This window comes from Micromys minutus (genome assembly GCF_963924665.1).
Source record: "Micromys minutus genome assembly, chromosome: 7".
In the NCBI taxonomy this organism is placed as follows: Eukaryota; Metazoa; Chordata; class Mammalia; order Rodentia; family Muridae; genus Micromys; species Micromys minutus.
In genome coordinates, this window is record NC_137976.1 from 65,801,961 (window position 1) to 65,826,697 (window position 24,737).

The window sequence follows — 24,737 nt, forward strand, 5'->3', positions numbered from 1 at the left end:
TCTAGACAAGACATATTTACTCCCCGTATCTGGTTGGTCATTGTGCTAAGGCAAACCTAAGCATTGAGCCCATTTCCATTCCATCTCTTTCCTCATCATCTGGCCTTCCCTTCCTTACCAGAAATTCTTAAGATCATTGACTCCGCTGACGGAAGTCAGGCTTCTGACCGACTAATAAATAAGTTCACCAGTGAAAAGCCTATTTTTCATTCTGTTTAATTACAGGCTTCAAAGACACTCAAAATGGAGGCTGTCTGAGGCACACATAATACTGTAGGCTTGGTTTACTTTTCTCCTGTTGGTGTTGGCACTGAGCCCTTCCTCTGCTTTGAAATTCATGGCTGTGTCTGTGTCTGCATACTAAACAGACCATGGCTGTCACAGAGCCTGCTCTGCCTGTCCAGATGCAGTGCAAATAATCCAGAAGCCCTAATATCAAGTTCAGAGCTGGAGTATAGCTAACTAGTATGTTCCATTTGTTTCTAGCATAATCTATGTATGTTATCATTAATGAGTTCCTATATAGTAATTAACATCAAATTTGGTAAACTATTGTGGAATTTAGGTTGTACTTTGCTTCTGCATTCTCGACATTTTGTGTCAAATTTGACCCTTTAAATATGAATGCAGAAAACATGTGAGTGACATACAGACAAAATGCATGTGTAGCAGACAGACAAAGAAAAACTGGTAGTAAAAATGTTTCTCTTCCATACATCTTTTCTTAGTCTCCAGTTCTTTTACAAACACTTCTGACAACGGATGTCACATCCTGTGCATATACGAGCAAAAAAACAAAAACAAAAACAAAATCCCCAACTATCCTTCCATTTTTATTATAAAAAAATTAACATGCTATAGGCTGACTCCCATCTTTTGTTCCTTTCATTGAAAAATAACACTAGATGCCCCTCTCTGCTTCACTCTGTGTCTGTCCTCGTGTTTAAAGATAATTTCTGGAAATAACCATAATAGCTTTCTCCTATTCTACTGCATGGATGTAGCCATGTTGTGTCTGACCATGTGGATGGACATCCGGTGTTTTGTGAGCAGCACGGCCAACTATTCTATGTGCCCTTTATAGGTTTAAACAATGCAAAGGTGTAGATGGCTCCTTGAAAGGTAAAGCCGTAGCCAAAGAAGATTTTTTTATTTTAGTAGATGTTACCCAATAATTACATTCTAGTATTTTTTAGCTATATAAGAGGCCATATTTACTTATCCACTCCTTCTCCCTGTGTTTTTACATTGTAAACTTGCTAATCTGGTCACTGGAGACCTAAGGCTGAGGACAATGTCCTACTCAAAATGAAATGTAGGGGAAAAAAGAGCAAAGATGATCTGCCAAGCTTAGAGGACTGAATTAATGTTTACAGGTACAAGATGTTATTTAAACAATAAATGAAGAAGAAGGAAGAAAGGAAAACCTTACATGTTTCCTGGAATAAAATATGCACCTGAACACTGAAAGTTATTCAAACAGCCGGCTGGCTTTGCAGGTCAGCATTTAAAAGCCTTGACAAACAGTCCCTGGGTTCTGACCTTAAACTCCTTGAGCTCCTAGTACCTGTGAGCGTGCAGCTTACATTCCGTCCCTGGGTGCCCTTCATTGGTGACATATTCCATCATTAATGCACACTGCAGCAGGACACGCAACACAGAGCCTAAACACATTCTGAGAGAGTTGATCAAAGTGGGTAAGACACAGACATCATCCGTTTTTTAGTATGTCAAGATCCAGTCCTTTCCGTGTCGCTTCCAAAATCCCTACGATGGGATGCTTGTGTTTGCCTCTATTCCAGGTAATAATTGATACTTCTGGGAGCCGTTGGAGGTCTCTTTGGGGTTGATATACTGAGAATTTGTCCTTTGTGTGATTTTACTACTGCATGTAAAGGATTTCCTTCAAGATGTTATTGGCACCCTATGATTTATATTAGTTATTGTTCCAAGAATGAAAACCAGTAAATTCATGACCCCAAGTCGCATTTCGTTACTAGCTGCAATGCTGTTGTAAATGTACACTCTTACTTTGTTATACTTTGGAATGTTTTCAAGCCCAGAAACGCTATTGACACAGAAATGTTATGTCTGTATTAATATAGAAAATGTTCACCGATCTCTGCAACTCACTGAATTATTGAGAGTTTTTCAGCACCGACTGCAGCAGAGACATATTCAGGTTTATGTGGCTTGTCCTGTGGCAGCATCGTTTTGTAACAAATAATGGCATCCCTGTATCTCTGTTACTTGAATGCAAGGCATCTGAAAGATTGAAGTCCACCTCGAATTAATACCTCCTTTGTCTATTTCATTACAATCTGGGAGCCTGGCAGCTAACACATTGGCCCTGTGGAGGTGAAAACGGGACACCATACACTCCTTCCTAGGGTACAGCAGACAGAGAAGACTAGGAAGTGACTTGAAAGGGAAAGGCTGGCTTAATTTGTTTTATCTGTTAAGCTAGATCCTGAATGGTTTACATCTAATCATAAACAAAGTTTCTTTATAGACAGATTTTGGATGCTCATTTTCCTCCCGGTTAGTATGCAAATCTCTTTGCAGCATTCTAGCAAAAGAGAATACAGCTCATTTTCTGTGCTTATAAATTGTTCATTATCATGCTCTCTGATGGCCAATCCATTGCTCCATATGGCATAAATCCTAGGTGCTAAAAATCAAAAGGAAAGTGCATATTAAGTACAAAGAAACACCAAGCCCATCATTTGAAATTTTGTAACAATTTCTTTGTTGTCATATTTACAAATGATAGTCTGGAAAAATAAATGCTTCAACTGACCTTACCAATCCTCAGTGCTAATGTAAGTGATGTTTGAAAAGGCTTCTCATTGTACAAAGGACTGTCATTTCAGAATCAAAGTCACATACAAAAACGGTCTTTAAAAAGAAACACCTCTTTTCTTGAGGTCGTGGGTGGGAAATGTTGTAGCCTCTAAGATTCAGCACCTAGAACTAAGACAATGTTTTGTTATATTGCTGGAGATTTTGACCCTCTCAAAGGTTCTTTCTTCTTTCAAAAATAGGTTATATTTATTTCTCCCCCCAAAGGGAATATCATGTGACCATAAGTTTAGTTCCATAATTAAAAGTACTTCCTTTCTATGTATACTTAACTACTGTTAAAAGCCTATAGGATTGATTTTTGTTTCCTTACATGAAAAGAACACCTAAATAATGACCCTCCTGCCTCTCACTAAAACTCTAAAACAAAGAAATTCAAGGGTCCCAGTAGCTCACTAGAGCAAGCAAAATCTACAGAAAAACAACAAACTGTTCAAATCCCTGTAGTATACAAAAGAATTTCAGTAGATTTTCTTGCTCCTGCTGAATTTAAGAATCTACCCAGAGACTTTTCTTTTCAATTAAAACTCTGTGTACCAACAATAAACTATGCTGCAAAGCTTTTAATTTGAGAGAGAGAGAGAGAGAGAGAGAGAGAAAGAGAGAGAGAGAGAGAGAGAGAGAGACAAAGACAGAGACAGAGACAGAGAGACAGAGAGGGACAGAGAGAGACAGAGACAGAGAGAGATGTAAAAATTGCACTGTCTTCAGGCACTGCTTTGATTAAAGGTAATTCTTGAATTGCCAATGCAATGCTTGAATCTTATTGTTATAAATATGTTTCAGCTAGTGCTCTCGGATGTACCCTGTGAAGACAATGAAATGTAAGTAAATTTAAAAATTTCTGTTTATATTTAGCATTTGAAAAATTCAAAGCATCAACAGACTCAAGTCATTTGAAATCCCTAAAGGTAATCATGTTAAAAAAATTAATGATTTCTACAAACAAGACAAACAAACATCAACAAAAATGTAGTTGTCATGTGACCACTTTGTTGAATAAATCAAAAAGGAATTCATGGATCTCCAGGTCTTTCCGTTCCCTTGGGTTCTCCTCCTGTGAGGTCCCCATGGTTTTTAGGGCAGAAAAGAACTGTGATGTTCCCTTTCTTTGCCCCCAGACTGATAGGTATGGTAATTTCAAGCAAGTTTCAAAGCGGTTCGTTTGCAAATATGACTAAATGAACCAACATTTTATCCTCTGTTATGTGTGTGATTCTAAGGGCATCGGGTGTGAGTTGTGTGAATAATTGATCCATCTGGTTATTTTTTGAGAGTTAATGGTTCTCAGAATTGTATGCAGGAGATGAGGAGGTGCCATTAATATTGCTGCTGCTGAAGAATGGGGACTGTAATGCAACGTGACTGAGCACAAGTGTCAGGAAAGCACCTCTGCCAAGCACTGTGCTCTGGGTGGAACAGTCTGCCAGCCAGCTGTTTCCAGTCATCATTGCCCCTGCCCTCCTAGCCCTGTCTGTGGGCAGAGTGTCTGAGGCAGGAGAAGGCCAGGAGGCAGCTGTCCTCAGCCCTGGAATCATTCAGTTTCAGAGCCTCCTGTTGACAGTCTGCTAAGGATGTGTTGCTCTTTCGGCTTTTGCACGCCCCTTTCTCACTGCTGCTTCTTCACCCTGAAGTCTGGTTCTACTGTTGTGCGATCTCTTCTGTCTCATAACTGAGCGACTCTTCATAGCGTTAACTCTGGACCTCAAGGCTGCTCACATCTAGAAGCTTAAACCCACTAGAGTAAAAGACCAAAGACATGGTTAACTATAAATAGTCTTTAGGAATGAAAAAACGTAAGAGAGAAACAACTAGGGCAAAGTCCATTTGCAAACCAAGAAGGAGACCTATATTTGGATGCCAAAGGGTAAAGGAGAGACAATAACCAGAAGGGGGAGGCTCACTCTGGTGGAAGCCTGGCTAAATTAGACACATTCTAAACACCAAGCAGTCATTATTTCTTAGTACTTCAGCTATGGTCCAAGACGTTCTTTCACAAACAGGTTATATTCATTATAAAAAGATCTACTCTTAGTTTCTCTTAAATTTGCTTTTTAACCACTGGTCATTTGAGATTTGGTTGGAAGTACTCTTTTTGTCTCTCTAGCTGCATTTTAATGTAATATTTAATGTAAATAAACATTCTGCTTTATATATACAACCTAAATGTTGGAATTGGTTCTCTGAGATAAAACACGTTGCATCTCCTTTCATTTTAATTAGTTATACTTTTAATCCACTCTTCTCCCTATAAGTAGCCAATTACACTGTCAAAGAGTACATAGTAATTAACAAACTATGAATATGATATATAAATATAAATGACTTTGTGAATTAATTGCCAGAATCAGGTTCCTAATGAGATGCCAACAATCTGTTCGGCCCAGTGAGCTGAACATTTTAGTTTAGTATTAGGGAAAGGTCAAGATGTGATGGTGCATGCTAATAGTCTCGGAACACTGAGGGAAGGCTGAGGCATAGCGATCTCAAGTCAGGGCTAGCTTGGGCTACGTAACCAGTTCAAGGACATCCTGGAGGAGTGAGACCCTGCCGTAGAAGGTAAGGACATAACTTAACAAATAACAGACCAAACTTAGACTTGTACCTAGAACTGAGAATACAGTGTTCAGTATTTTTATCAAAAATGGCATATTCATATCTCACTTTTAATTCAATTTCTTGCACACTTGGTGGAGTAGCTGAGGAATAAGCAGTCTGTGCTTTGTGTAGCGACCATGCAATTTACAGTCAAGTTCTAGATGACTTGATCTGCTCCACTCCCACTTCCAAATGATTGCAGCTGAATCACACGCTGGCTCACGTGGAGAAATTATTGTTCAAAAGAAGACTGCCCATGAAATTTTGTTATTTCATTTATTCCAAGAATATTATGAAGATGTTGTTTCTCTCGTAAGCTGAATTTTCTTCAGGCTTCTGTAACAAGGAATAGTTGTACGATTGGTGAGCAAGACTCCCTCCTCGGTTCCTCTCCACATGACTTTCTCTCCTTTTATTAACTGCAGGAAAGCACAGGCCAGAGCCAGAGATCAGCCCCACTGCTATATGCAAGATTTTCAGCATTCAGATAGCAAACTGGTATCACTTTTCGCCTATTTTCTTTTCAGATACTCTCCCTGAACTTGCTTCTTAATTCTTTGCCAGCATTTCTTTAAAGTATTTTGAAACAGAATACTGGGTGTCGACTCCTTATGGAGATAGGGAGTCTGAAATTTTCAGTTGCGGTACCACAGGATGCTAAGGAACGGGAGTCCACTGCTAGTTCATGTCTATTTACAGTCTTGTATCCCCCCCAAAAAAGCTATGCCACACAAGCCATTTCGCCTATGACTGGGTTTCCTTAGTTTCACAAGAGTAATGGGCTCCCTCCTAATGTCACTGATGTTTGAAAGTAAAATATTTCACATGCATCTGATCCAGAGAAGTTTCTGATGTGGGAATCTCTGGATGATAGAAAGAGAGGAGGAGCCCAGCAGCTCTCCAGGTTGCTTCTCGAAGTCACCACATGAAAAGATTTGCAACTTCAGTTCATAGGTTTACAGCGCAGGCGCAGGGGAGAACAGTGAGGTTCACTCTTGCCATCTGTGCTGGGAGAAATCATTCCACAACATCCAAATGAAAAAGAGCCTAGAGGCTCCGGTACACAGTGTGTTTCCTTTGACATCTTGTAGAGGCTTCTAATCATTTCATGTGTTTCTGAAATTTTAAAAACTAATAACTCTTACATCTCTATTTTTTTTTCTTTTTACTTGAAATTATTTTCAGTAAAAATTTAAAATTATTTATTTATTTATTCATTCACTTTACATCCCAATCTCAGTTGCTCTTTCTCTGAGTCTCCCCCCTCACACAGTCCCTTTCCCTATTCCATTTCCCCTCTGGGTACCAACCCACCCTGGCAAATAAAAAAAATCACTGCAGGAGTATGTACTCCCTCTCCCACTGAGACCCGACAAGGTAGCCCAGTTAGGGGAACAGGATCTATAGACAGGTAACAGCATTATGGACAGCACCTGCTCCCATTGTTAGGGGAGCTGCACATCTATGAAATATGAGAGAGAGGCTTAGGCAATTTCTTTACCATTCATCTAAGCATAGAATGTTTGGATCCAACCTACCTTTCCAATTCTTTGCCCACCTTTCCTCTCCCAACTTCTTGTACTTCTCTTCCCCCATCTTGCAGTTTCTTTGGCCCTTTCAGACCCGGTGAGTTGAGTTAGTGCTGCCTGTGTGCGTGTACAGAGGTGGGGTTTTATTTCCTAGAGAGTGAGCTGCCTCTTAGAGCTTAAGTGCTTCAAGAAAAGTAGCTCTTCCTCTCTAGAGGAAGAGAACAAAAGTTAACAACTGTTAATAGTTCTTCGAGAGGTATAGGATGGCGTGAGCTCATCCACTAAGTGTGCCTGGAATTTGTCTGTCTCCGATATTTTCCAGGTTTTATGCATGTGGTTCCAGCCATTGTGAGTTCATGTGTCCAACTGAACTCACACTTCTATTAAACACTATTTCATTACAGATGTTCATTCCTTCTGGCTCTTAAATTCTTTCTGTTGTCGGTGGTGGTGGTTGGTCAATTGGTTGGTTTGGCTTTGGTCTTTTGTTTATTTTCAAGACAGAATTTCTCAGTGTAGCCCTGGATGTTCTGGAAATTGCTTTGCTGACTAAGCTGACCTCCAACTCAAAGATCCTTCTGTCTCTGCCTCTACCTCCAGAGTGCTGGGACTAGAGATGTGCTCCACCATTGGTCTTGCACACTTTCTGACTACCCCAAAATTCCATGAAGATCCCTGAACATTGGGGACACCGGTGCGATATAGTTGTTCAATTTAAACTTGCACAGCACACTCTTTTTCTTTATAAATTGACTGATGGCTAGTTTAGCACTAACATCAGCACCCTATTGTTAAAGTATTATACTCAGCAGACTATTATTCAATGACAAATTTAGTTTTAAGAATACAACCTTTCTCTACTTTAAAAATATTACATTTAAAATTGGAGCCATTATAATAGTGTTAGAGTTTATTAACAAACCCAAAAGTTACTTTTGAAAAACACAATTTGAAAAAGAACTGAAATCCAGGAAGAAAGAAGGGTATCCCTGCAGTCAGAAGACCCATCTTCTAGCTTAAAAATTGCTTCTGAATAGCCCTGTAGGTTCTTCCTGAATTCTTCAACTGTGGGAACTAATGTCCGTCATTCTCTGGATCTCAGGTGTGCAGATCAGAACGAAGTCCATGGTCCTAATGCCAGTCATTGTGGAAATACTCTATAACTTCATTTATCCCATGATGTTTCCCAAACTTTTATTCTTCAGAACCTCCACAAGGGGGTGCAAAGGGCTCAGAAGGAGAAAATGAAATGAGGTTGGGTGTGTGTTAACCCTGAAATCTGTATTAAATGGCTCAGCAGTTTTTAATAACAAACAAAATGAGGTTCTCAGTACTTATGGTTGACTTTATATTATATAGACCATCTTAAATGGAAAAGGATACTGGCTGAGATTTCTATTTGTAGATAAAATACTCCATATTTCCAGCCTGGAGCTTAGAGTTCACAGGATCTACAAGAAGAGATCCTGATTTGTTCATAGCTTAAGTAGCATACTATGTTTTTAAGATTGTTGCATTTCAGTACTTTAGAATTTTATGTCATATATGTGTGTGTGACTACAAAAGTCATATATATGTGTGCTTGTATATATTGATAAACAAAATTTGAAATTACAAAAATATTACACAATCTCAAATGAGTCTCTACCAGAAAAATGAGGCTCCTTATTTCTCAAATGGATCCTCCTTTACCCGGAGGGTTTTCATGGTTGCTCTCTGTGCTCAGGTGGTAGCACAGGCATTAGCAGCTGGGCTCAGTTCCCAGAACTGGTGACGATGACACCATGTACCCGGATAAGATTTGTCATTGATGATTTTTATTGATTATTATTGTCTGATGCTGACTTTTCTTAGAGTCCTTCTTAAAGTTACATTCAAGTGTCCAAGTTTTTTCTTAGCTACTTGTGTTTATGAACATTGTTAGCCACTCTAGGTACCCCCAAATAAGACCATACTCCAAATCCAAACCTCAAATAAATAAATAAATAAGTTAAATCGTGCTATCATAAAAGAATTTTGTCTTCTAAATTTGGCATAGAACAAACTAAGAAGGAAAACTAAATACAAACAAGCAAATAATCAAAAACCATATATATCAGATATGTCCTCTGCCTAAAGTCCTGGAACACCTAGTCCCGAAGAATGCTGGGAGCCATATATTGTGAACGTTTTCAAGCTTTGTTGTGTTCAGTGTAACTTTAACACTGCCTGAAGGCAGCATGGCTATAAATATCTCCATCTCGGAAGTTGACCAGGCTCTAGTGACCAGAACCATTGTGTATTCCCGCAACGCCATAACAGCGCCAGCATAGCGAGTTCTGAAGGAAGACCCTGTAGGTTCAGCATACTATGTCTCCCAGCACAGACAAGGGCAAAAAGCAACCACATTCATCATCAAAATACCACCAAAACAGTCTCTAAGCCACATGCTGAAATTCTTCTCCACTTGGGCCAAGTCTGCACAGTTTAAATCACTCTCTGCAACAAAGTCTTCCATGTTCTTAGTAGAATAGCCCACTAAGCTCCACTTAAAGCATCCCACTACTTTCTAAATTGAAAGTCCTAAAATCAACATTCTTCCAAACAAAAGAATGGTTAGTTCTATCGCAGCCATCTCCTAGTCTCTGGTACCAATGCTTGAGTTGAATACCACGTGCCTGTCCATATCCTAGAAATTACTGCCATTGATTATAAACCCACCTTTGAGAATTTGTATTTTAAAGGGTTCCATCTGGAGAGCTGAAAGGTGGAACGAGAGTGGTAGAATTATTGCCACCTAATGCTTCTGAAATTTTGTCCTTAAAATGTTCCTAGCTAACTTCTCCATGTTTCAGATTTTCTATTTTTAGAATCAAAGCTACCACAACGAAGTATTTTATTTACACATCTAGTGCAAATCTACTTGTCTTCTCGGTGCATTGAATGATGTAGAGATGGGGTAAATATTCCTTAGTGCATGGAAAACTAATCTGTAGAAGAGGGAACAGGTGGGCATTCCGGGGAAATAGATGTGTTGAGTATACAGCTTAAGGCCCAAAGAATAGTTTTAAGTTGTCTAAGGACACTTACTCCTATTTCTGTATTACTAGGTGTGTAAATTATGATCAGCGGTATCCCGATGACTGGTATATCTGGTAAGGTTCTCTGCAAACTGTTTTCTAAAACATGTGGTTGCCTATGTACACTTCTCCTCTTCCATACTTCAAAAGAGTCAAGTCCATCAAATACAGTCACATTACAGACATTCACTCCCTCTGCCTCTGACATTTTTTTTTCTGCCTCTTCCCTCTCAAAAGGATCCTTGAGCCTTGGGGACACAGATGTGACATGCCTCCCAACAGATCTGCACACTCTACAGTCTCTTTCTTTACAAGTTGATGAGTGATTAGTTTGACACTAATGTCAGTATCGTGGAGATGCGCACAGATAAAGGAAAATCGGACAAGTATGAGTCAATATCCATAGAAAAATCAGTATCAGGGCAGTGTTTGCTAAATGCCTCCTGTGATAAACCATCTATTGTTTTTAAGACTCAAAATTTATTCTATAGCTGGAGTTTGTTAATGGTAAAATAATTATTCCCTCTTGAAAACGTTCCAAATGATTCTTCCACTCCTGGTTGTAAAAGTCATCCAACATAGCCAAATGTGTCTTTAATGAGATATTACTCCACAACATTTAAAACATATCTTCTAATTTTCGAAATCAAAACTTGCATAATTTCCCAACTTAACATCCACAATTCTATTAGTAAAGCACTCACTTCTTCAAAGGCAGACATCCCACCTTCTCTCTCTTAAATTCTTAACCCCAATATCTCAAACATGTACATTTGTTTAAATACTAATTGATCAAATGATGAATAGAATGGTGAATAAAAGAAGAAGGAAAAGATAGGGGAAAGGAAGAAGGGGAGAAGGAAAGAGTGACTTTACTTTTTAGACTAACCCTCTAATTTTCAAGGAACAAATTATTGCCCCCAGATGCAGCACCAGCCCTCCCTAAGGACATTGGCAATGGAAGGTGATAGTGGATTCCTCCAAGAACTTGACATTCACATTGGCAATCACTTGCTTAAGCATACCTGAGACTCTGTATGTCCCAGACAGTGACAGACACTCACATGCTCCACCTGACTTTTCCTCTGTTACCTTTGGGTGCCAGGATCCTTCTGCTGGTTTTCGTAGTGGTTCTCCTTTGTGGAGTAGTGCTGTTCTGTCTGCAGTGCTGGCTGAAAAGGTTCGGAGTTGACCACCCCAGACGCACCGTGGCTGTTTTTGCTGTTGGAGACTTGGATCCCGTTTATGGTGAGTTGCTGACGTCCTTCCAGGATCCCCTATGAAATCGTGGAAAACTATCATTGCAAAGCAAATTTACACAATTAGAAAATGCATAACTATTGGGAGACTCAAAGGTACGTATTAAAGAGAGAGCAGACAAGACCAGTGGTGAAAAGAGAAGAGACAGCAAAGAGAACATCGCCTCTCAGACTCATCGCAGAGAGTGGCAAAAGAGCCTAAGCATTTTGTTCAGTCTGCAAACAAACAAATGTGTGGAGATAAACACTCCGAATGAGTGGGAGCACTTACAGTTCGGAAGAGTTATGGTTTCACTTTGCTGTCATTTCTTCCTACCCTGCAGTTAGTGTCTTAATCACTAAGCCTTTGCCAACTCATTTAACTCATCTCAAGTAACACTGAACCATGTTTTCTGAAGTAACAGTTGCCAGAGGAGAGTCTGAAACCATTAGGATTGGACACAAGACAGGCAGCTCTGATGTCCTTATGCTGGAAAATCTCTTAGAAGTCCTGATTCTATCATCACCCCTCCTATATGTTCCATCCAAGATTATAGACTGGTCATCATTTTCCAGTTTTTACATGGGGAACGAAAGGGGGGAGGAGACTTAGTAGCACTTAGTCTTATCTGTGATCAGAATAAAAAAAAAACAAAAAAAACACAAAACACTTGTTGGTTTCTGTGTGGCTATAGTTGGTCATCATTTCTTCACCTGTAAGCATTTTGTCCTTTTATCTAGAGATAGTGAGATTTCTTTTTTCCTGCCAGGTTTTATGTTATCACAGAGCTGACTGAAGAGTTCTTGATAAAAATTAACTTGGCTACCTTTCAGAAACTTGGGCCAGTGTGGAATTGTCACATCTAAAACAGAGAGGCAAACAACTAAGCTAATGGAAAAAACAAAACCAAACACTTAAGGGAGTTTAACTTCCAAATGTAGTACTAAAGGTCTATGGGGTATTCAACCACAAAAGGGACATATATACCATCCCCACATCCTTCACAATGCTCTGAGAACATGGCAGAAGAGAGGGCCAAATAGTAAGAGCCAGAGGCCGAGGAGAACTGGCATAAAACGTTGTCTTCAGAGGTGACAGGATTCTGCACTCGAAAATCCAGGGCAGCTATGGCTGTCTGCGCATGATCAAGCTATTTAACATTCCAGCACGGAATGGGGAGAGGTATACAGGATCCCATTCCTAGATGAGGAGCTATTGACAATTAATGGCTTCTGTAGGATGGTAGAGTAAATTTTCCTTAAAGTTATGGCCCCTGGTAGGTCAGCCATACTTCAATGGATGGTCTCTACCCATGGGTCAGAAATGAGACTCAGTGGTTATTAAAAATAAACAAGGAGGACTGGGAGTTTGGAGTAGGTAGGAAGGGAGAATGAACCTGGGAATGCTCGGGAGGTAGGGGTAGACCTAGGAATGCTGGGAAGGCAGGGGTAGACCTAGGAATATTGGGGAGTTGGGGATTGACCTGAATGGTGGGGTGGTAGGGGTGGGACTGGGAATGATGGGAGGTATGGTTGGACCTGGAAATGGTAGGGATGTGGGGGTTGACCTAGGAATTGTGGGGAGGTGGGGATAGACGTGGGAATGGGTGGGAAGTAGGGGTTGAACTAAAAGTAGTTTCTAGAAGGATTTGGAATAATTATGATTATTTACACATGAATGAAATTCTCAAAGAACTAACAAAAATAGATTTAACAGTAAAATATTTAGTGATTCTTATTTTCTATACATTTCCCAGTTTAAAGTCATTACTTAAAGAAGGATGAGCCACTATCAACTTGAGAAATTGTTGTTTGGAAAGAATAATTAAATTCTACAATAACAAATACACCTTTCTCCTAAAATAAAAATTGCTTTCCATGTAGTATCAAGAGAATTATGTCACTAAACCTAACAAAATGTTTGTCAAAGGGATATTCATGGAAATATTGATCTCTATTTCTTTATTTAAATACTTATTTTAAAATGTGGTTTTCTTTCTTTAAGTAAACTTATTTGTAAAGGAGAGCACATAGCCTTATGTTTTGGCCCTTCTCTACTGTGAGGAAAACTCTTCCATTAGGCTACCTTAAATCTTAAGGAAAATCATTTGCTGCATTTTAAATACTTTGGGACTATTGTGTTACATTTTTTTTAAAGACTGCGGTTGTAGCAATGCTATGTAATGTGTTTCTACTTGCTGCATGGTGGTTCACATACATGATATTAAACTTGCCTAAATAGCCTCAACTTGGAGGGAGAAAAGTATATTATGTCTCACACATTGTCTCAATAACATGCGTATAGAGCCTGATGTTAGGGAAAAGATAAAGAGGGCAGGGAGTGTGTTATGTGGAGGTGTGCTGAGGTATGAGGGAAGGGGGTGCCTCTGGCAGATCCATGTTGCACATCCCTTCTCCCTGAGGGACCAACCATACGATGATGGCATAGTATAGAATAAAGTTCATTCAGGGCATGGGGAGGGGAGTTAAGAGTGTAGTAGGGGCAGAAAGAGAGAGAGAGACAGAGAGAGAGAGAGAGAGAGAGAGAGAGAGAGAGAGAGAGAGAGAGAGAGAGAGAGAGAGAGAAGAGGAGAATAGGAGTAGAGAAGTAGAGGCTGGCCATGAGCATGTGGAGTGGGGAGGGAAGGGAATAGGGAGAGGGGGGCAAAGAGGTAAGGGCAAGAGAAGAGAGAACAAGAGAAGAGAGCAAGAGAGTAAGGAGGGGGCAAACAGCCCCTTTTAAAGTGCCAAGTCACTGTGGGGTAGAGTTTGGAAGAATCCTAACATTCCCCCATTTTGATTTAATTACAAAGCAAAATTAGACGCGATGGTAGAGCAGGAATAGGGTTGTCATAATCTCTGACTACTTCATGCTTGTTTGGGGAGGTGTTTCTTCAGTGAACCTAAAAAAGTGGGAGTGGGGATGTTTGTCCAGTCTTAGAGTTGGTGGTTTCTTTGTTGCCCAAAGACTGTGGAACCATCTGAGGATAGGTCAGAAGAAACAGGTCCAGTGGAAGCATCTGTGTCTGCGAGAGAAGACTGAAGCATCTGTAGGTTGTTTCTCAGGAGCTGTTCTAGATGTAATGAAAACCTAGACCTGACAAGATGCTGGAACACACACACACACACACACACACACACACACACACACACACACACACACATACACACACTGGGTCTTAAAATTAAAGCCTCTCATTAGGCTTAAGTCATCATAAACATAAATAAATAAATAAGTGTATAAATTGATAAATAAAGAATAAAGGCAAGAAATTGTCTTATAGAAAGGTAATGTTTATTTCAAATCTATCAAGTCTCAGAAATAATTTGAGACTTTTCAGATCTTTTCTCTATTTTATAAATGTCAATTTCAGAAAGAGCTCATCAATATAGCAGTAATGATACAAAGCATTGCTTCTGAACATTCAGACATTTAAAGGGCCAGCACTGATATTAGAGATTACATTCTGGGATCTGAATTCCTGCCATTTTCCATGCTTTCGCCCAAACGTAGTATTAAAGGTTCTGGTTCTTACTTTGAAAGAAGAGACTCTTGCAGTGTCTCTTCTATTTCTCTGCATCATGGAGGAGAGTGGCTCAAGTGCTTCTTCTCATCTACATTTCTCTTGACATCTCAGAGTGGACAGGAGGCAGCTCCACCTTTTTCTGCCCCCCTCCCTCCCGGAGTTGAAGGTGCTCACCTAGCAGAGAAGGCAGCCTTTAATGCAAATGTTGAACTACAGGAATGCCTTTTGGTATTCTCATTTATCTTTGATAGGATAAAGTACAGGAAAGCAATCTAGACAGTGGGAAATGTTATCCTCCTAGGGATTGTTAGCTACTAACAATAATAAGTAAATTCCAGAGATTATCTTAAAACAATTCAGAGCCTAGACCCATACTGTATTTATATACTAGATAAGAACTTTCTTATATATTCACACTCTGAATGTACCCATTTTCTTTTAAGTATTAACTATCCCAGGGCAATGAGAGCCCTTCTTGATGTGGTAGTTCCATAAAACACCATAAGGACAAAATGAACTATATCTACCTTCACATCTGCTACAAAGGATGTCCTCACAGAACGTTTGATGTGTGAGTTTCACACACATGCTTTATTAGGAAAGGGAAATAAATAGATAGAAATTGCTTGAGTGACATTGATGAGCTGCTAGAATACAGGACAGAGTTCCTGACTTTCTTCCATCTCTGACACACAGAGGATGGTCCCCTACCTTAGGACACAGGATGGAGAAAGTGGGTCATTGGCATCATCTTAATGGATTCAATACATTTGATGTATTAACCCTCAGCTACTCCTGGACCTTTATTTTATTTCTTCAAAAGTTATTTCACTTTAATACCACTACTTATTGCATATATTAATTGAAATTGCTCTGTTATTCTGACTTAAGGGTCAAAGCCTTGATGCTCAGGATCTCACAAACATTGCCCTTAGAAATGAAAAGCCAAGAGAAAAATTTTAACTGATGATTAAATGCTAAAACTGTCTGAACCTTGCTATTACTAAAATATATAAAATAGGAATATATATATATATATATATATATATATATATATATATATATATATATATATATATAATTTCCTGCCATATTTTATTGCTTGGGTTGTCAATTTATTAAATGAGAAATATGATGGAGAAAAAGGAAGAAAGTAGGCATGGGGCTCTGCATTCTTATAAGGCATATATAGGAAAGGTATTCACAGCATAGTTCGTAGCAGTGTCCGATGAGATGTTGCTCAGAGAAAGGTCCCTGGGATCTCAGCCAAACACACAAGGCAAGAGGAGCATCTCCTGGTCCAGTGATTGCATCTTTTCCCAGTACTCTGTGGATTCAGTGCTCAGACAAATGAATCTTACTTTTTCCCTAGGACCTTTGCATTTGCATGAGGTATTCTACAGTTGGATTCTATGTAGTCACTGGATCCAGTTCAGGAGACCTTGACATTTAACGCACCCAATCTTCCCTCTTGTGTCCATGTTTGCTATGTGAAGTTCATTATTTACAGAAGAAGAAATAACCCCTCTGGTATATCCTGCTGTGGGCCATGTGGTGTCTCCGCTGAGTTCATCTTAACAAGTCTACCTTGGTGAATGAAAGTCTTTGGAGTTATAACCTTTAGAAAACCAGTTCAATTAAAAATATATAAGCAGTGTGGATCTTAATGCAGGCTGACTGGTATTTCTCTGAAAGAAGATTAGCTCAGAGACAGGAACAGGAACTGGACTGAGGAACAATGTTGTGGACAAAAGGGGAAGAGAGACATCTGCAAGCTGAGTAGGGCGGTCTCTGGAGACAGGGGCCCTGCTGATTCTTGATCCTGAATATCTCCTCCAGAGTCAGGAGGAAAGAATGCTGATAAAGCCACCCAGCTTGTGGTACTTTTCTGGGGCAGCCCTAGCAAACTCATTCTGAATCTCAGCAGGGACAGGGCTGCCTGACTTCCGGGAGTTAAGGAAGTAGAAGATAAAGAGCAGGAATCTCAGTTTGGAATCAGCTCATTCCTAGACTTTAAACCACGCCTTTCTCTTCTGCCCTGTGCACACCTCCTGTTCCAGGATCCAGCCAGACACTCATACGCAGGGTTTTCCTTTCTTTGTCATCTCATTCCTCCACCCCACCTCCTTCTGTGCCAGCTCTTTATCACTCCTCTGCCACAAAGCAGTGCATATGCACTGAGCACCTTAGGGTGAGGGATCAGCTGAGAGCCAGCTTCTCCTTTGCTCTTGCCCCCTTCCTCTCAGGCTTTAATCCTAGTTATGTAGCAACTCCGCCCCCCTGAATTGGGAGTAAAATGCCACCTTAGCTGAGCCTCTTGTCAGCTTCACAATGTTACCTGTTATTTTGATAACGTTTTGGGAGCTTGACTTAATTGGTATTTCAAAAGAAAGTTCCAATTTGCAACCATTCCCTTCTCCCCATTTCCTTTTGCTTTCCCCCTTCCCAGCAAATGTGGAGAATAGGAACATACAGTGAACCACTTCTTAAGGAATCCATGCAAGTTTGAACTAACGTCAGAGCAAGGATCCCATCTGTCATGGTTAGTACATTCCATAGTTCAGAGTGAGGAAAACAGTGAAACAGGCGTTGCAGTGATTTCTAAATTAGATTTCTAAATTACATACATTGCAGTAACCTCTCCAACTCAAATAAGCCCATGCGAAGAAAACATAGCATATTAATATGAATACAAGCTGTTTCTCTATATTGGACAGATGTACCACTAACTACACTACTCTATTCCCCAGCTATAAACCCTCATAACCTGTGGTTTCTCCAGGCCACGTGCTTCAGCTCCATCTTCTTTCCACCTCCCACTCCTCCATCTTCACCTTCTCCTCTCCTCTCTCTCTCCCCCAAACACTTCAGCTCTACCTTCCCCTCCCCTGCCCAATCACCAGCTCTAGCTTTTATTTTACAAGTTAAATGTGGCAAAAGTTCCAATGATGTCACCTGAGTATGTGATTCACTTCTCATCCTAGGCAGTCCCTCTTGGGGAAGCATAATTAACAGCAAATACAAACAATGTCAGGGCAAGACCCCCATATATATATATATATATATATATATGTGTGTGTGTGTGTGTGTGTGTGTGTGTGTGTGTGTGTGTGTGTGTATGTGTGTGTGTGTGTGTGTCTTTTAGTTTGTTGGATTGTGTTTTAGTTTATACTTGAAAAGTAATATCAAGTGACATTTACAATGTATTATCACCAAAAATAATTCTCTAAGAATGAAGGTAAAATTGTGACCTAATGGAAAGTAAAGTTGTAGAGCTGAAAGGCTGAATAGAAGCCCAATTTAACGAAATAAGCATTTAATGTTACCCTGGGAAATGAATTGCAGGTTTGAGAGGTGAGTGGGAAACAGATAAAGGCTGGGGGTAGCTAAGTGCCTAACATTCATTAGAAAAGACAGGAGACAACCAGACCTCTGTTGACATGTTAATGGGCACTGCTAGTTTACTATGAAGTCTGTACAGCAAGCCTGATAAAGACCTCTGACTCTGCTTCCTCCAAGGATGCTCACTCTGCCTTAGCCCCTCATGGCTGATGGCCCTGGTACCCTGCCTTTCACCCTGCCTTTCAGCTCTGCAGTTTCTCTAACACCATCCTTTTCTGCAAGTTCACAGATTTTTTTTTTTCATTTTTCCTCTTTCAGAGGGAAAAAAAGAGAAGTGCTGGTTTTTCCAGCGGTGATTAAATGTGAGTGACCTAAGTTGGGAAGAGCAAGGAGGGCTGCAGAGACCTGGACAATTAGCAAGGCTTTCCATAGTCAACTCTTTCTCCCTGTAGGTGCCTCAGGATTCTTTAATTACAGGATCTGTTAGTTTCTTTGTATGGTTTATATACCACATGTAAATACCCTATGGCATGTAGGAAGTGAAGACAGCATGATTCATACATTTCTGCTAATGGCAGGTAAGTCAACCTTCACAGGACTTTCACTTGTTCTCTCAGAGGGCTCTCTGAGGAACTCTTGCTGCCATTCTCAACATGCTGAAGATGCAGAAACAGAGACAACTGAAGACGAAGCCTTCCAGTTAGTGTTCCATAGAACTATGACTCACATTCAGGCTTTCTATCCTTTCCTCTCTGTGAATAGAGAGTGATAAAGCAGGGAAAGATGACCAAGCACGGTCATTCCTGTCTGTAATCACAGCACTCAGGAAACTTAAGCAGAAAGACAGCATTTTCCAGCTCGGCCTGGCCAACATAAGTTCAAAGCCAGGTAGAGCAAGGCAGTGAGATTTCCTTCTTCTCTGTCTCCCAGTGTTCCAATAAGGGGAGAAAAGAAAAAGCTGAAACACGTGCTAAAGTAAGTCAAATTTTTTTGCTATTACTATGAATCACATATGAAACTTGGACTCTAATTATAATAGCTCATTGATGAATGTGTGGGTTTTACAGGATTGAATAATAGAAGGGTCCTTCAACGAACAGTTTTCTGGTACAGCTATAGCTTTTCTCAACATGTTTTAACTGAGTTAAGTTGTTAAAAGGTAAACAGAAGGCTGACAAGATGACTTGGTTGGGAAAAGGCTATCACTGACCTAAGTTCAGTCCCTGGGAATTCACATGGTGGGAGGGAACAAAGTGGTTTCTACAAACTATGCTCTGACTTCCATACATGCCTTATAACTGAACATTCATGCAAACAAATAAATCAGCCTCCTGCTCCAGCCACTTCTGACCTCACCAGTGTGTATGTAAACAAACTATTTCAAAGTTTTCTAAGGGCCATTGGCTTAATTAGATTATCAATAAAACACCTGTGGTTTTCATAACAATCTTAAAAGCAACAGGGAAATTTGTAGTATCGAGATTCTATTTTCTCATCACAGGGGCAAATTGTCAGGATTATATCACCCAGATCACAATATTGATGTCAGCAGGATAAATCAATTAAAACTGACATAAATAATAGATGTGTCCAGTCACTGGACAAATGTTCCCCAGCTGCAGGCTAAGCTAATGCTAAATTTGCACTGACTTCACCAGCAGTCTACCAGGAAAATACAGCTACCCTTCATGCACATGTTCCGCATACTGTCATTATTGAGGTAAAGAGATCAGCTTCAATTCCCTTTGATAGCATACACCAGCTTAGGCACCTCGGGCCAAGCTTATGTACTTCCAAAAGTTTTACCTCACTATATTTTTTACTGTGTGATTTTTATCATATCTAATAATGTTGGTGATGTAAATAGTTATATAGGCATTAAAGTGGCATTGATAAGAAAATAATGTTACAGATTTAAGTTGCTATGTGTTCCTAATATGGCACTATATTTGATGCTACCAAAGAGCAGTGATGCTTTACTGTATCTGGTCTCATTTTAAACGCCATTCATGCATTGTTTACCATCTTCTTTTTACTTTAGCAAAAAGAAACTTTTCCTAAGTTTCTTTGTTAGAACAATCAGTGTTCCTCTTACAGAGATAGATACTATTTTTTTATCCTTTTGCTAAAGAAGAGAAAAGTGAGCTAAGTAAATACAATATAAATAATATAATATAATATATCAGCATGGAGTTGGAATCGTCAATGAAAAATCTCTTCTAAGAAAAATACTGGAGCAAGAGGTGGCACATACTTAATACATTTTCGTTTTCATAATCCATACAAAGTAGTCCTTTTGGTAATGTGCCTATGGATTCCAGTAGTGAGTCGATGTCTAGCTCTCTGAATTCTATTGGTAACTGTGGTATGTTCTTTGTAATCTTCTGGATGCTACCCAGTCTGAGGCCTTTGAGGAGTGTGAGTGAACCTCTTCTGGGAGGAGGTAGAGAGAAACAATTTTGACTTTGTAGCCTGTACAGTTTCAAGGGGGGAGTAATGACCTTGCCATTATAACTCAAAAGCGGATACAATCAATATGTAAATATGTGGAAATGCTTGTGTTTCCTTTTAAAGTTAATATATAAAAATGTCAATGAAATTCAGAGTTAGACAAATACCCAGGATAAAAAAAAAAAGTATGCAAAAAGAGAGGGCTATAAAATATTACTATTGATTTTTTTTCCAGTGACTCAAAAAAAAGTCCCTCAAAGAAATACTGATTTCTGAAACAGCTACTGGAAAATCTCAAGCTCTCTCAAGGTTATGACTTTGAACAAGAAATGCTTGTTTAATGGCTGTATTATATATAATCTATCTGTAAAAACATCTATTCCAAAGTTTTTCCTTAATTTAGAATGCCTTGTCTTTATTATGCGTACATTTTAAGTGAAAACTTGTTACAGCCTATCTCAACATGCTTACGACGTACTGCAATGAAACACTGGAATATTTGTACTTACAGTATTTTGAGACCTTAAACATGACACAGAGACCTCTAATAATAGCCTAATGTTTCTAGTGACACTTGAATTTTGTATGACAAGACCTTCAGCAAAGACAGCATTAATATTTAGAGGAATTATATCCCTGGTTCCTATTAGAGAACGTTTCTTTCTGGTTTCACTCACTACAATGTAAATGTTTCCAGTCGGATTAATCAGTAATGGCATAAGCCGATCATTCTGGGAAATTTGCTTCTTAGAGTGACTCAGCTATCACTGTGGCGGAAAGGTGGCTGTAAATGTTTTTCTCAAGGGCACAGATAAATCTCTGTTGCTCCAGTGATCCAAGAAAAGAGAGATTTCATCTTCTCCGTGTACTGCCTGATCCCCAAGAGATGATGCCTCCCCCTTTTTTTTCCAGGTGCAGAAATGGCTGGAAGTCCAGCAGCTGGAATCTGCCTTCCTACTCAAGACACAGAACTGTGCCCTGCTCCACGTTTTGATGTATTAGGTCCTCCACCTCCATATGAAGAAATTCTAAAAGCAAACTGATTTTTATCCAGAATCGGTAGCTGTATTTGATATACACAATGTTAGGCACAATTCTTTGGCTTAGCTGAAATTCCTGGATACTGGTCATACAGCATTAACACGTGCAAAAGAGGACAGTGAATGGCAGGAAAAAATATTGTCCTTTGTAATGTTTTAGTAGTGAGCGGACAGACCCTGCAGCATTGCTTAGTTACACTCTTAGAATAGAAAACACTGGCATTCTAGTTCTGAAGGAGGCAAACATAGGTGCTAGGAATCACCTGCATTAATTGGCCTCCTGCTGTCTTCCACATCATAGTATTTGATACTCTGACATCTCCATCTTCATCAAGCCTCTGCTAGAGAGTCAGCTTAAAGTAAATAACTTAAAAATGGCTCAAGCATAGATTTGGGAGTGGTGAGAGGGAGAATATTTGAGTTGAAGCTGAAATGAGAGACAAGGAATAAAATACTCTCTGAAATTGATGGAGGGAAATAAGTGAGAAGGAGGAGGAAAAAAAATTACAAGACTCTACAAGAAGTTTCATTCCCCAGCTGTAGCAGAGAGAAAGTGGACCTGTAAGTAGAAGATTGCCAAGACATAAACTGTAGGTAATGATGTTGTGGGGAGGAAAAGAGGTGGGGTCCCTTTATTCTTGCTGAATGTGTTCTCTGGAGCCCAGTCTACTCCAGGTCCCTCAGGATTTGTATTTATTGCAACAACATAAGAAGAAATTCTATTTTAGGCACAGTGAACAGACACCATGACCAAGGCAAGTCTTCTAAAGGACAACGTTTAGTTGGTACTAGCTTACAGGTTTAGAGGTTCAGTTCATTATCATCATGGTGAGAATTGGCAGCATTCAGGCAGGCATGGTGCAGGAGCTGAGAGTTCTACATCTTCATCTGAAGGCTGCTAGCAGAATACCGACTTTCAGGCAGCAGAGATGTGGGTCTTAAAGCTCACATCCTCAGTGACACACACCTACTCCAACAAGGCCACGCCCACTTATGGCACTCCCTGCGCTGAGCATAGACAAACTATAACAGATGTATTTTTCAGCTTGAAGACTAACAGGAGAAGTAGCAATGAAAGATTTCCAAGTATCCTTTGGCAGGAACAGAGGCAGGGAATGAAAAGAAAATCTATGCCAAATTTCACACTAGCTAGTGAGTTTGTTTCATAAAATCATTGACATATCCACTAGATTGTCAATTTAACTTGACTAAATCTAACTCCAGTCTTTTCTCAGATGCCTTCCCAAAGTATTTCCAAACTTCCTACATCTCAGTCAAGGACTTGTGCTTTCTGTTTTTATTACTTCATGTAACTCTGTCATCTGAAAAGGCTTCTGTTCCTATTTTCAAGTTTTTTAGACTCTGAATGTTTTATGTTAGCACATCTCTGAGATAACACATTACTGTCAGTCCTTACTAGAGTCCAATGGTAGATCTAAACTGGTCCACTAGGCCTGCCTTAGATCTCAGGTATTGTAATGACAACACAGTAGCCAGGAAAATCTTTCAAAGATGTAGAAACATATTCCCCATTCCCACACAGGTATAGGGTCTCATAGTAGAACCCCTCACCTGATGTTGTCTGCTTCTCCTGATGAGCTTACATAGATATATCATCACCTCTCAGCGCTGTACCGTACATTCTCTAGGTTTGATGGACTTGTTCTGGCATCAAGCAGTACCACCAGGAGAGATCTTACAGACTCAGTGTGATGAGCATCCTTGTTTTCTCCTTACCTAGGTTCCTTCCTCCGCACTAGTTTCTGGGCACCAGGATTCTTTTTAAAGTTTAAACTTGCCCCCTTGGAATTTTTAAAGATGTGTGTGTGTGTGTGTGTGTGTGTGTGTGTGTGTGTGTGTGTGTGTATGTGTTTGTGTTTCTTTTGTGTCTTTCCTGGCTTGACGGCTCATTCTTTGGCTCATTATTTCCATTGCCTTTAAATATGCGTTCATGGTCTTCACACCATGTTTTCAGACAAAAGTTTTTTTTTTTTCAATTTTAGCAATTAGATTTTCTCCTGATACCCCAAACTCAGTGAAAGACAGGCCAAAGTACTCAGAATCTTTGAGCCCAAGCTCCATGAAATCTGACCCCAACCTGCTTTTCCTTCCATTGGATGCTCACAGTTCTGAGTGCTAAGATCTTTTAATTTATTTCTTTGTGCATTTATTCCAGAGGTTCTCAACCTGGGGTCATATAAGACCACTAGAAAACACAGATGTTTACATTACAGTTCATATCTGCCACAAAATCAAAGTTATGAAGTAGCAGCAAAAATAATTTTATGGTTGTGGGTCACCACAACATGAGGGAAATTCTTAAAGAGGTAGAGCGTTAGAGAGGTTGAGAACCACTCCTTTAGAATCTTACACTTGTTTAAACCTTTTCAATATACCCAAAATGACTGCAACTCTATACTGTCTATTGTCTTTTAAAAAATGTCACCCCCTCAACAGGGCCCAATTTATATTACTCTACTTTTGATTGCAACTACATTCTTTCTAAGCAAGCCTTCATTTCTGAGACATTTTAGATTTTAATATCATTTACATCAGTGTGCACATCAGTGGAAAAATATGTGTCTTCTGTTCTATTGCTAGAATAGCAATTCTTCATGGGGAGGACGTAGTTCACTGATTTTTCCCTGTGTATTGAAAACAGCTTCTTGGGAACTTAGCACGTAATTTAACAAAATTCATAATGTCTGTTTCCTGCTTTTAGAAATTCTCAAAAACAACTACAGGGGTCCGTGATAAGGATGAGATCTTATGGGAGTGAGCATGGGCAGAAATCAGGGTTTGCTAATCTGGTACCATAAACTAACTCTCTTCTACATCCACCAGCAAAGGGAGTCTAGAGAAAATTATCAATATGCTGTGATCTTCCCAGTGGAGGAAAACTTCATGCCATATGAATCGCTTGTGTTTGTACCCTCAGATTTTATGGTCCATGTAATCTTATGACCTGCCTCTTCCTAACCTCAAGCTATACTATACATGGTGGAACGCATATGCCCTTCTTTCAGAAATTCACTATGCTTTCAATAAGGTATATAAAAAATGCACCTAAGTATTTAAATCAAAAGGCAAA

At 39.6% G+C, this 24,737-nt stretch overlaps 1 protein-coding gene across 1 annotated transcript; it reads left to right on the forward strand.

Moving 5' to 3' along the window:
• Positions 1 to 1,727: 1,727 nt before the first annotated feature.
• TMEM207 (transmembrane protein 207) lies at positions 1,728 to 21,649 on the forward strand (the record flags this gene model as incomplete). The annotated part of the gene is made up of 5 exons (XM_080918695.1): positions 1,728 to 1,802; positions 3,649 to 3,686; positions 10,079 to 10,123; positions 11,154 to 11,296; positions 21,519 to 21,649. The coding sequence occupies 5 exons, from the start codon at positions 1,728 to 1,730 to the stop codon at positions 21,647 to 21,649; spliced, it is 432 nt and encodes a 143-aa protein (XP_080774821.1).
• Positions 21,650 to 24,737: the final 3,088 nt, after the last annotated feature.